General features: G+C 56.6%; 5 protein-coding genes across 5 annotated transcripts; 2 read left to right on the forward strand and 3 right to left on the reverse strand.

Moving 5' to 3' along the window:
• Positions 1-1,474: 1,474 nt before the first annotated feature.
• On the reverse strand, positions 1,475-3,801 carry IUM83_05158 (putative RNA-binding protein; the record flags this gene model as incomplete). Its single annotated transcript, XM_067929277.1, has 4 exons — positions 1,475-1,492; positions 1,580-3,423; positions 3,509-3,627; positions 3,743-3,801. 4 exons carry the CDS (start codon positions 3,799-3,801, stop codon positions 1,475-1,477), a joined length of 2,040 nt encoding a protein of 679 aa, XP_067794910.1.
• Positions 3,802-4,053: 252 nt separating this feature from the next.
• On the forward strand, positions 4,054-4,565 carry IUM83_05159 (glutaredoxin; the record flags this gene model as incomplete). The annotated part of the gene is made up of 3 exons (XM_067929278.1): positions 4,054-4,173; positions 4,265-4,376; positions 4,444-4,565. 3 exons carry the CDS (start codon positions 4,054-4,056, stop codon positions 4,563-4,565), a joined length of 354 nt encoding a protein of 117 aa, XP_067794909.1.
• A 1,416-nt stretch (positions 4,566-5,981) lies between these two features.
• IUM83_05160 (uncharacterized protein) lies at positions 5,982-6,386 on the forward strand (the record flags this gene model as incomplete). The annotated part of the gene is made up of 1 exon (XM_067929279.1): positions 5,982-6,386. One exon carries the CDS (start codon positions 5,982-5,984, stop codon positions 6,384-6,386), a length of 405 nt encoding a protein of 134 aa, XP_067794732.1.
• Positions 6,387-8,848: 2,462 nt separating this feature from the next.
• Positions 8,849-10,000, reverse strand: IUM83_05161 (ankyrin repeat domain protein; the record flags this gene model as incomplete). The annotated part of the gene is made up of 1 exon (XM_067929280.1): positions 8,849-10,000. The coding sequence occupies one exon, from the start codon at positions 9,998-10,000 to the stop codon at positions 8,849-8,851; it is 1,152 nt and encodes a 383-aa protein (XP_067794755.1).
• A 292-nt stretch (positions 10,001-10,292) lies between these two features.
• IUM83_05162 (Ran-binding protein 9/10) lies at positions 10,293-11,553 on the reverse strand (the record flags this gene model as incomplete). Its single annotated transcript, XM_067929281.1, has 3 exons — positions 10,293-10,652; positions 10,705-11,358; positions 11,428-11,553. The coding sequence occupies 3 exons, from the start codon at positions 11,551-11,553 to the stop codon at positions 10,293-10,295; spliced, it is 1,140 nt and encodes a 379-aa protein (XP_067794754.1).
• Between the last annotated feature and the right edge of the window lie 30 nt (positions 11,554-11,583).

An 11,583-nucleotide genomic window follows, 5' to 3' on the forward strand; every position in this document is an offset into this window, starting at 1 on the left:
CCTGTGCGCGGCGTTGGGAAGTCCAGGACTGACGCCGATTGCGGAAGCGGCCGGCGCCGAAGGTATTTTTGGCAGGGGAGTAATCCACGCGGCCGTGTCGGAAAGATTGCCGTGATGCTGTGACGCTGGCAATGGGGAGAGTGTGGGGAAGGAGAGCCCTGGAAGCGTGGACAGGAGCGGTCTTTTCGATACGGCGGTTGTAGTTTGACTTGTAGGTCGCTGTAGATTTGGTCCGGTCGAAGTAATCGCGGTGCAACGCCGGGGTAACCCATGGGTTGTCTCATCGGTGCTTGTGACTCACAAATTGTGAGGGCAACGATACCTCAGGAAGTAGAGGCGGAATCGATACCTGCTCGATTTCGAGGCACTGCTGCTCGGATAGCAGGACAAGTAACGTAATTTTGGCCAAAATGTACAGCGTACAGCATGCTGCTGCTCGTTTCGGGAATGATTATTTCGCGCAATTGCAAATGCTACTATGGCCGGACCTCAGCGCGTGCCGTTCCGGTGGGCTACATATATCCGGCCGGTTTGCATGTGCATGCCGGCAACTAGACAAGCTCCGGGCATGCACAAGCTGCACTGTCCACGAATACCATTCCTACGGTTGAGAGTCTCTACAACTGCTATTACAACTTATTGGCGGGTATCCAGCTCGGTCACCATTGGACTGCTGGTTTCCAGAGTAACGGCCACTAGATTGAAATGATTCAAATTAATCGCCAGAACTCGCGAAAGTCGTGACACAGGGAACTGTTGCGAATTTGCGTTAAGTTTGGCGCTCGTCCAGCAAAGTAGTCGAGGCGTAGCGTCCTGTTTCGTGACGCAACGCCTAAAACTATTTGTTAGTCGAACGTCTATAAAACGATCGGATTGGGCAGGATTGTGTACGTCCGCGTAAGCAACTGGCTACCTACGTTTCCGCCGTCATCAACTTGACCAACATGCGCCGAAAATCAAGGCTTTTGGACCTCAGTTCGCTGCCTGGCAGGCAGGCAGGCAGCAGATTCCGAGTGCCCAGCGATCTACTGCATGCACAGCAAGCGGACGACCGACCGCGTTCGTTGCCTTGACGAACCGGGTCGCGATTATGAGGGTCGCGGGTGTGTCCCAAGCCTGCTCGGTAATACGCACTACAGTGTACCAGCAGGCCAGAGCCATCTTGCCGCCTGGAAAACATTGGTTCCGACACCTCCGTCTCAACGCTGACAGCTTCTGGGACGCCCGAGTAGAGAGCAGCTCGCGGATACTGCGCCACACACGCGGCCACAGGTGTCGGCAATGCTGACGGCAAGGGCTCTCTCTAGGACGGAACATAAAACCGTTCGACTTGAATTACTTTTAGCCAATTGGCGGGATCCTATATCATCGCTTTATAGCTCGGACTTACTGTGCTTGAAGTTGTCCGGCGTGGTGCTGCTGGTGCTGGTGCTTCCTCCCTTGTCGTGACGATGGCGTCGGATCGCAGGGCCGGCTACGCGCTGGCAAAGACCTGCTCACGTGAAAATATCCGGGTGGCAACACAAGTTAATTACCAGCGCGGGAACGTCTCCTGATCACGCCAAACAGCAAATCGTACCTGGTCGCTTGACGCCGCCGCCACGGCGCCGTCGCCAGCTTCCACGCCAGCAGACGCAGCTGCTGCTGCTGTCGGCGAGTCTGTCCGCGTTAACTCGGCGGGCGCTTCCTGGGACTCCACCCACCCCATCTCCAGCTGCTTGTCGCCGAACATGGTGCCGTGGTTGAGCGCGGCCTGGCCGGCATATCGGTCCTGGAACTTGATGAAGCCCTGGCCGGGCGCGCGCTCGTCCATCACGACGCGCTCAACGGAGCCAAAGTTGCCAAAGTGCTGCGTCAGTAAGATGGGGTCGCGTGCCTCCTCCGGCAGGTTCGCCACCTTCACGATCGTGGTGCGGTTGTCGAGCGTGTGCGAGCCGCGGCCGAAGCCTCCGCGGCCCCGACCGCCACGGCCTCCTCGGTAGCCGCGACCCGCAGACCACTGGCCACCGCGACCTCCTCGGCCGCCGGACGCCTCGGCCTCCAGCGCGCTGAGCTCCGCCTTGAGTCCGTTAAGGTTCTCGCTGCCTTCGCCCTCCTCCGCGGGCCGCGTCGCCGCAGTCGGCGAGATGGCCGAGTGGCGCGGGGTCAACGCCTTCAGCTCGGCAGACAACGCTGTGATCTTGTTCAGCAGGTCACGCTTCTCCGCGATGGAGAACTGGGAGCTGTTGGCGCTCATCCGCTCCAGCAGCTCCTTCTGCTGCGCTAGTTGCCGCTTGATCAGCGCCTCCTTCTGCTTCTTGAGAGCGCGTTGCTTCTCCAGCAACTCGCGCTTCTGTTCCAACACCTTGCGACCCTTCTCTAATGCTGCTGCGCGCAGCTCCTCGGCGGTCATATTGTGTTCGGGCAACGCGGCGGGCGATTCCGCTTCTGTGCTAGCACCGTCCGCACTCTTTTCAGCGGCGTTGCCGTTGGCGGGTGCACCGTCCTCTCCAGACGCTTCTTTCGAGGCGCCCTCGGACTGATCTGCAGCTTCCTCTGGACCCTGGGCGTCGTGTCTTGCCCATTTTACAGAGATAAAGCGGTTGTTGCACACAGGCAGCGGTGAGTGGAAAGCCTTCTTCGCCTCCTCCTCAGTCGCATACTGAACAAACGCGCATTTAGCACTTGGCCGCATCTGAACATTCACCACGTTGCCAAACTTGGAAAAGTGCAGGCTGAGCATGGTCATGTTGACGTACTTGGGGTCGACATGTCTAACGTGGAGCGTCGTCTTGGCAGTGGTCGCCTCGCCGTTCTCTCCGTCTTTGCCGCCTCGCCCTGCGTAGAAGTTGCCGCGGCCACCGCGCCCTCCGCGTCCTCCAGGAGGGTAGAACTGGCCGCGTCCGCCCATGGGGTGCGGCATCATCATGTGAGGAGGCGGCATCATGCCGCCGTTCTCCGCCATATACACGTTGGGGTCGAAGTCTGGCGGGTAGCCCGCGCCGCGCGGGGGCGGGAAGTGCGGCGGCCACATGCCCTGCGGCGGCATGCCCCACTCCGGGGGGAAATTCCGACGGCGGTCGCCGCCCATGCCGTACGGCGCCGGTCCACGTCCGCCCATGGGCCCGCCGCGCATATCGCGCGACGGGTAGGGCTGGCGCCGGCCGCCCGAGTCTCTCCTGGGGCTACCCTGATGCCGCTTGTTGTCGCCGTCCCTCGAGCGGTCGTCGTCGCGACGCCGCTTGTTATACCGCCGCTGCTCCTCCTCCTCGTCCGACGGGGTGCGCTCGCGCCGCCGCGAGTAGTCATCGTCGTAGCCATTGGACGCGCGGGACTGCTGCTCGTCGCTGGGGGCGTCACTGTTGGCGCGACTCGCGTTGGCGCTGGCCTTGTACGAGCCGTCGGCCAGCGCCTTGAACAGTCTGGCCACGAAGCCCGCCGTCTCTGGAGCAGCAGCAGCAGCAATAGCAATAATAAGTAAGCAAATAAATAAACAAACTCCTCCAATAGCATCCGCAGCTGCACGCACCGTCGCCCAGGAACTCCTCGAGTTTGGCCACGCACGTGTCCTGCAGCCCTGGCTTCTGCGGGTCGTTCTGCACCAACGCCAGCACGTACTTGCTCAGCACCTCCGGGTCGGCGTCGCATCTGCATCGGGCGGAATCAGATTCGCGCAGGAAGTCGAAAAGGGAAAATAAAAACCAAATTTGCGTAAATAACTCGCCATGTCCCGTCCATCAACTAGCAAGACGCAGCGACGTACACTGGCTCCAGACTGCGGATGAGCCACTCGCGCAGGAACTCCCTGTCGTCGCCGTCCATGCTGCTGCGTCCGCTGCTCGAGGCTAGAGGCTCGAGGCTAGAGGCTAGAGGCTAGAGGCTAGAGGGATAACTGCCTACTTGGCCGAGGGGTGTGACCGTCGAGAAGCGTCGGGCCAACCAATGAAAACAGCGCTGTCAGGCGGACCCGTTTTCTTGCGCTGTGCACGCGACCCGCCGACCCGCCGGGTCGTACCATCTGTCTGGTACATTCGTGTACCGCACACCATCGAGCTGTCATTTATTAATCGGACCATGGGAGCAGCGAGCTCGCGGAGCGAGAACGAGGCGGCGGCCGCGGAGTTCGTGGACCGCGTGACGACGGAGAACGGCGTCACGGTCTTCAGCAAGAGCTACTGCCCATACTGCAACCTGGTGCGGCGGTCCATTGCGTTAAGTTGAAGGAGCTAGGGGCTAAAACCGCGCCTATTTCGGGGCATTTGGTTCCCTACCCGCCGCGTTTTAGGCCAAGGGCGTGCTGGACGAGGCCGGCGTCAAGTACCACGTCGTGGAGCTGGACCTCAAGAGCGACGTGCCCACGGGCGCCGACATCCAGAGCGCGCTGGCGGCTGCAACCGGTGGGTGGACATGCAATTGGTCGTCTCGCGGACTGAAGAGGCTCACTTGAACTTGTTGCACTCTTAGGACGCCGCACGGTGCCCAACGTCTTCATCAAGAAGGAGTCCATCGGCGGCGGCACCGACGTGCAGGCGCTGTTCCAGTCGGGCAAGCTCACGGAGATGCTGCGCACGGCCGGCGTGCTGTGAACTACAGTCCCTGCTTGTCCCAGCGCGGAGGAGAACTCGACTGTGACAAGCTTGTAATAATGCCGTACTGGCATGTTTTGGGAATTGGTCGTAACGAGATGTACATGGGCTGAGCAAACGAGCAAGCCTGGGGTAGGCTTGTGACGAAAATACTAGTGTATTCTCTATTTCCAGGAGTTTGCTGCAGCAATGCCCATTGCCAACGCCCCATTGGGGCGGCCCCAGTCGCTCATCAGAGACCCTAGCACTGACCGGATTGCCACGCCAAATTAAGCAATGCCTCAGCACGACCAAGTGACTCCGTATAAGCGAGACAGTGAAGTAGCGCCCAAGGCTGGTACGGTGCGGGACATTGTGCGGAATGCGTTGCGAACACTGAGTAAAATCCTGCGCAACTCGCTGCTGAACGCCACCGTCTCGTGGTTGCTGGCATTTCTCGTCTCGAAAGGGATCTTCGCGAGTGGCTTAAACGCAGAGCAGCAGTCGTACGCGGAATTTGTCGCGGTCAAGACCACTTGGTTCTACGTCTTCTTCTGGGTATTCACGCTAACTCAGTCAGCGTTTCGACTGCTACCGGAGACTTTCGTCAGTAAGTTGTACGAGTCAACTCTCTCAGTCTTCCAGGTATACTCCAAGCTGGTGCAGTCGATGCTTCCCTATGCTGTCATGGTCACGTTTTTGAGCATTGCTGGTGGAGTTGGTATTGCATGTCTACCCCCAGCCTCTCGCAAATTTAAAGCAGACTTGCACTGGACCCTGTTCTGCTGCTCGTTTGTCATGGCCCTCGCGGGTACATACACCAACCACATTTTCCGGTTTGAGACTGTCAGAGGACGCACCCAAAGCATTATCCGTCTTCATCAGGCTGAGCTAGAAAAGGATATGGCTGCAATAGCCAGGCTGTCTTCCCTATCTTCACCTCGTCCACCTTCACACTCGCAGTTTCTGCGGTCGTTTTTCCAGAACATGCCTTTTGTCGCTTCGGCTCTTCTAGCAGCCGCCTACGTGCACATTGTGGATTACATTCCCATCACAACGCAGTGGGTGTTTGTCGTGTTTGCACTCTGCAGTCTTGTGCTCAAGATACTTATCCAGGAGCTTGCAAAGCGGTACCTACGGAAGATGGCCACAACCCCATCGATGCGCTCCATGGCTGTCATCGTGGCGGCGCCGACAATTTTGGTGGACACACAGCTGCGTACTGCTCTGCTGTGCCACTCCAATGTGTCATCGACACTGGTGAGCTCTGTAGCATTGGCCGTAGTTGAGATTTCCCTGAGAACCGTGAAGACGCGACATGTGAGGCATCAACTCCAACGTGCATATTCACGACGTCCACATAGCATAATTGCAGTCGTTCCTCAACACCTACCCGGCCAAAAGTCGAACGTGGAGCCGCATCAAGCTGATCTTGTGATGAAGACGCTCACTATGACGCCGACTCACGAGCCCGCCAGCTCTTCAGATTTCCCGGAGCAGAAGTTGTTATCGCTTCGCACGGCTGAGGTGTACGCCGACATGTGCGCCGAGTACATCGCAATGGGGTCGTCCTATACCATCCTCTACTTCTTCGGCTCCAACCCCAAGTTTCACCTCGGCAATGACGACACAGCCGCTTTCATCAACGACGGTTATCTCGCCACGATCGTACTGCAACTCGGGATTGAGGTGGTGGTAGACTTTGTGGCCACATCATTGGAGATCTCCATGGGTGTCGATTTTGAGATCTTCAACCGTGACGACACCTTCCTAGCTCTCTTCATGGTCGGCATCGCCACGCTCAACGTCCACATTTCGTCGGGCGTGTACCTGAAAGAATAAAGTTCGACCACTTCATCTTCACTGTTATCGCCGTTTCCTCGAATTCACGTGTTGGATACATTACTGCTTGCCAGGTAAATGCCACAGGAAATGTGACTGCCGAGAGAAAAGGGGGAGGTACGCACCAATCGTGTTGATGCGATCAAAGTTGACTCCGAGAAATATTTTCAGAGAACTCGCAATGAAATCCACCACGATTTCTTGCAAAACGACTGTAGATAGGCCCATTTAGTGCGAATCTCTAATGCTTTCCGACGAAAAATAGTATAGCGTTCTAAACGTCGTTTTAACGATATCTGGGCTGCTTTCACGCACGTGCTTTCAAAAGAGAGTGACACACAAGGTATGGAGTCAGGCGGAACGCTATTTCTACTTAGTGGGTTATGAGGACTTCACATCACTTTTTCAGGGCATAAAGGGCATGTACAGTGTAAACCCGAAAGCAAGCGCATGTATCGTACGATAATGATATGAATGTTTTCATAGGGCCTACCGCTAGCACGAAAACCTTACGTCAAAAACTTATTTTACGCTATTGAGCATTCATATAGACCCCTGAAGCGATGTGTATGTTAAAAACAGCGACGAGAACCATGAATATGGCCAGGAAGGCATCGTCCTTGTGGAACTTCTCAAAACGTACACCAAAACGGATCTCCAGCGGAATCGCAACGGCATCTACAACCACCTCGATACCCATTTGCAGTAGTACGGTAGTGAACTCAAATTGGTGGGTAGTGTTTGACGAAGCATTCCCACCAAGCAAAAACCTTGGGTCTGATCCAAAGCAGATGATAATAACGTACGCACAGCACATTGCGATGTATTCGCCGTGCATATCAGCATAAACCTCAGCAGCGTGAAGAGCAGCCAGCTTTTGAATACGGACAACGCCTTCCAGTTCTGGTGATGACAAGGATCCCGTACCCACTAGAAGAGATTGAATACGAAGAGTTTTAACCGTACCGTCTTCAGCGCTCATTCCAACTCGTGGGAGCGGGTACTTGACCAGTGTTTTACGAATCTGATGTCGCATCAATTGTGCAGTCATGAGTCGTAGTCCCATCTTCGCAAGTGCCAGCAGAACTGAACCCGCTAGTGTCAACGACTTACTGTCCAAGCATAAAAGCACTGTGCGCAATTGGGTGTCGACTAAAATTGTGGGGGCTGCTACAATGATTGCCATCGTACGAAGTGAAGGGGTCCGTTTTCGCCTTGCTAGATACAACTTTGCTGCCGCTTGGATCAGTAGCTTGATAGTTTGACTGCACATGGCAAACACGACGAGTTCCCACTTCTTTCTCATTTGAATAGAGCTGGCTATGTGCACAAACGCGCCTGCGGCTAGCCCAGAAATGACCAGCGCCAAGTTTTGAACGAAGACTCGACGGAACTGACCAAGAGAAGGAGATTTACGAGAAGGAGGAATTGCTGTGTTGAGTTGTCTCGCCCGTCGACTTTGACGAAGAGCTTTTGTCTGCCCACTCACAGTCTCAACCTTGAAAATATGACGCGTGTGAGCATCGGTGACAGTCAAAATGAAATTGTAGCACATCATGGGCCAATATACGTCGGCTTTTAGGGTGTCGTGAATGATGTGCGTTGCGATAGCCATGCCGACGCCGATACTCATAGCGGTGACCAAAACGCTGTGGACAAACATGGCTCGAACCAACTTAAAAGAGATCTGTGTAGCTGAAAGTTTAGTCGGTGCTGACCCAATGTTAAACGTCTCAGGAAGCAACTTTGCCACGCATTCTGCGATAGTGAAGATCCAGCAGAAGACCCAGAACCAAACCATTTTGGCCGTGAGGAATACTTTGTGTGACTGCTCAATCGCTGGAACAGACGTGAAAATATCCCCCTGGTCGATGCAAAACGCAAGCAGCCATGAGATTGAAGAGCTGAGCAACGAGTTACTCAGCACTGTGCCAAGTATTCGAGCGGTTCGACGTGCGACTGTCAATGGATGAGCTACGACCCCGAAGGTGTCGGTGCGTTGGCGCGTTAATACAGGTACTGGATTGAGAGGTTGTACGCGGCCATTCCGAGCCCTGGCCAGCAGGTGAGTCCACGAAGTGCCGGTATCAATCGGCATCTAGCGGTGACGATGGGGTCTCGGTGATAGTGATCTCACCGATGTGAGTCAAGCCTCAAATAGCAACACGCACCTTACTGGGAAGTAAGGGCTCCGTTCAATCCATTTTGGGATAGCATTCCGCTGCAACCCGTAACGTCTTCATAATGACAAAAAGGTAAGGATGAATTCAATGTCAACGATTGCACGCCCAAGCCAGACAGTTTTCCGAGAAGACATGTTGTGATTCTAAAAAAACCACTTGATGATTGCGAGATGGTTGTTCTTGCGGCTGGATGAAATACTTCATGTTGCATTTTATTCGGTAGGCCAGTCGTTTGAGGAGTGGAACATGATACAGTACTTAAAACTCTCCAACGCCGCTTCAATGAGCGGGGCTGACTGAAGATTCTTGGGAGAATAAGCGCTCTACCCACGCTACATCCTGCTCGTCACTATTTGAATGCGCTTCCGGTACGGGATGCCGTGAAGCCCACACCATGGCGCACGTGAGCTTTTGCTGGTTTTGGGCAAAGATGTCCGCCTGATGCTGAAGTAGCTCTTGCCAGATTGCCACATCAGACGCGTAGCTACGAGCTAGGACATGCAACAACGTCTCCTGCTGATTGTTGCGAGCGCGGGCGTCAGCTCCGTGCGCGAGTAGCAATTTCACAACAGAACCATAATCGTTGTGCACTGCACCAAACAACGCCGAGTCGCCGTCGTTATTCACCGCATTCACCTCCACGCCGTGGTGCAGCAACAACTTAACCACTGCATATTGTGTTGTCTGGTCGCCGGAGGCGAAATGTGGCACCGCACTTTGACTCACAAATGCCGCACTGATCAGCGGTGTGTTGCCATGTTCGTCCCTTGCATCCACGTCACCACCAAACTTGATCAACGCCTCCACAACTGCACAGTTCCCATTCGGTGCTGCAAAGTGCAGCGGCGTCGCTTCCGACGCATTTCGAGCATTAACATCCGCTCCATCAATAAGCAGAAACTCCACTACTGGTAGTGAACAGTACGCTGCCGCCAAATGCAGCGGCGAGTTACCGCCAGCGTCGCGTGCCTCCATATCTGCTCCTTTCTTGAGCAGCCACTGCACTGCGTCCAAAGCCCCGTACGTGGCCAGCACGTGCATCGAAGTCTGCAGAGCTGAGTTCACACAGTCGACGTCGCATCCGTAGGAGACCAGCATGTCCGCAGCCTGGAAGCATCGTCCGATCAGCGCCGTCGTCAATGGCGAGGCCCCGCAGTCGTCCTGAGCGTCCACGAGAGCCCCGCTTTCGAGCACAAACTCCAACAACTCCAAGTTGTCCGCCAGAACGGCCAAGTGCGTCACGGATCGTTGATGTTTGTCGCGATATGCAACGAGTTGAGCTGCTGGGAACTCGGACTGCAACTTCATCATGCTATCGCCGGAATCCTCGTGCGCCGCGCGAACCAGAGAAGACCAGAGCGACTTGTCGCTTGTAGACACTCGGACCGTCGGCGACCCGCCCATAAAGTCGGCAAAGAGCTGAGAATCCATTCTTTCGCTTAGCGGAGACTTTCGGTACTGAACGATCGATCCCTGCTTGAGGTTCGCAACGAGAGCTCACCAAGACCTGATTGCGAGCGACTCTATGCGTTGGACAAGTGCGTGTCTCTGGATTTTTACTCGAACGGGAACAGCTGGCGCAGGTACAGGGCAACTTCAGTTTTCGAGTGAGGTTTACCGCTGCAACCGAGACCGTAGACGGTTCTCGATTGCCGTAAGCCTTCGTTGATGACTCCTCGCTACCCTGTCGTGCATTCCGGCCTTCAACATCTCTTGCTCGCCGCTAGCAGCTCCTTGCTGCAGGTACTGGCGTCTCGAGCTCAGCAACGTGCTCGTTGCGCTTGGAGTCACCGAAGGACGTCGCGGACTTGGTGACGAGCCCGGCGAACAGGTCCTCGGTCGGCTCGGAAGCTGCTTGGTCCGGCGCGTCCTCCTCTTCGTCGACAGCGTCTTCGCACTCTTCAGCTGCTGGACGGTGTCCGGGCGACTGCGCCCCGGCGTCACTACTGACTCCGCTCGCCTGCGAGCTGTCGCTGGCAGGACGCTCGATCTCAGGCATGCGCGGCTTCAGTCGGTACGCTTTGGTTTGAGGAGGCTCTGCCACCTTCTCCTTGGTCTGCTCCTTGCCCCAGCTCTCGCCGACCTGGCGCATGCTCTTCCTGCACCGAAGTTTGGTGTTGACTCCAACGTGAGACGGAGCTCGCCTCGCCGCTGCTGGTCGAGGATCGACTAGCCCCGAGCGCTGCAGATCCTCTCTCCTCCTTCTTGTGGGCAATGTGTCGCCCGTTGCTGCAGAGGTCCTGCAGGTCTGCGAGCTTCAACGGGGCCTTCTTCAGCTCGCCCGTCAGCTTGAGCTCGACCGCAGCTACCAGTTTGTCCACCACGGCCGTCGAGCAAGCGTCCACGTCGCGCATCCAGAGGTTGGCCGCCACCTCCTCGCAGTAGAGCTCCTCGAACGTCAGGAAGGCCAGCGCGAAGAGCTGGAAGAAGCCGTCGTCTCGCTCGAAGAGCTGCCAGAACAGTTCGTCGCTGACGGGGAACGGGCCCGGGTTCCCGGCCGCGTCCATCAGGTGCGTCGTCAGGCTCAAGCAGCGCACGATTGCCACCGCGGCCTTCGCGAACGGATACCCGCCCCGACCGCGCCGCATCATGGCCGTCTCGGCCGGGTACGTCTCGACGAAGAACACGAGGCACTGCAGCCCCAGCTCGCCCATGGGGTTCAGGTCTGCGGCCGGATTCGGGTCCGAGAAGCCCGCCTCCGTCCACAGGTCGCTCACCAGCACGAAGCCCGGCATCTGGTCCCGGCGACGAAAGCTCGCCGTCCAGTATCGCTGCAGCAGTTGCAGGTGCTGCAATGTAGCACAGTAGAAGTACTAGTTAGCGAAGGACCGTGGAGTTGTCTGCAGTGCTGGACGCACCTCCGGAGACGCCACGAGGCGGTGGAACAGCGCGCGTTGCATCTTGAACAGCACGAGCATCTCCTTGTCGTTGGGCCTGCGGCCCCGCTCGGCCTGGCTCAGTTCTCGTCCGCTGGCGTTCCCCATTATCGCGTCGAGGCGTGCACGTGGAAGCAG

This window comes from Phytophthora cinnamomi, assembly GCF_018691715.1.
Source record: "Phytophthora cinnamomi strain GKB4 chromosome Unknown Contig23, whole genome shotgun sequence".
In the NCBI taxonomy this organism is placed as follows: Eukaryota; Oomycota; class Peronosporomycetes; order Peronosporales; family Peronosporaceae; genus Phytophthora; species Phytophthora cinnamomi.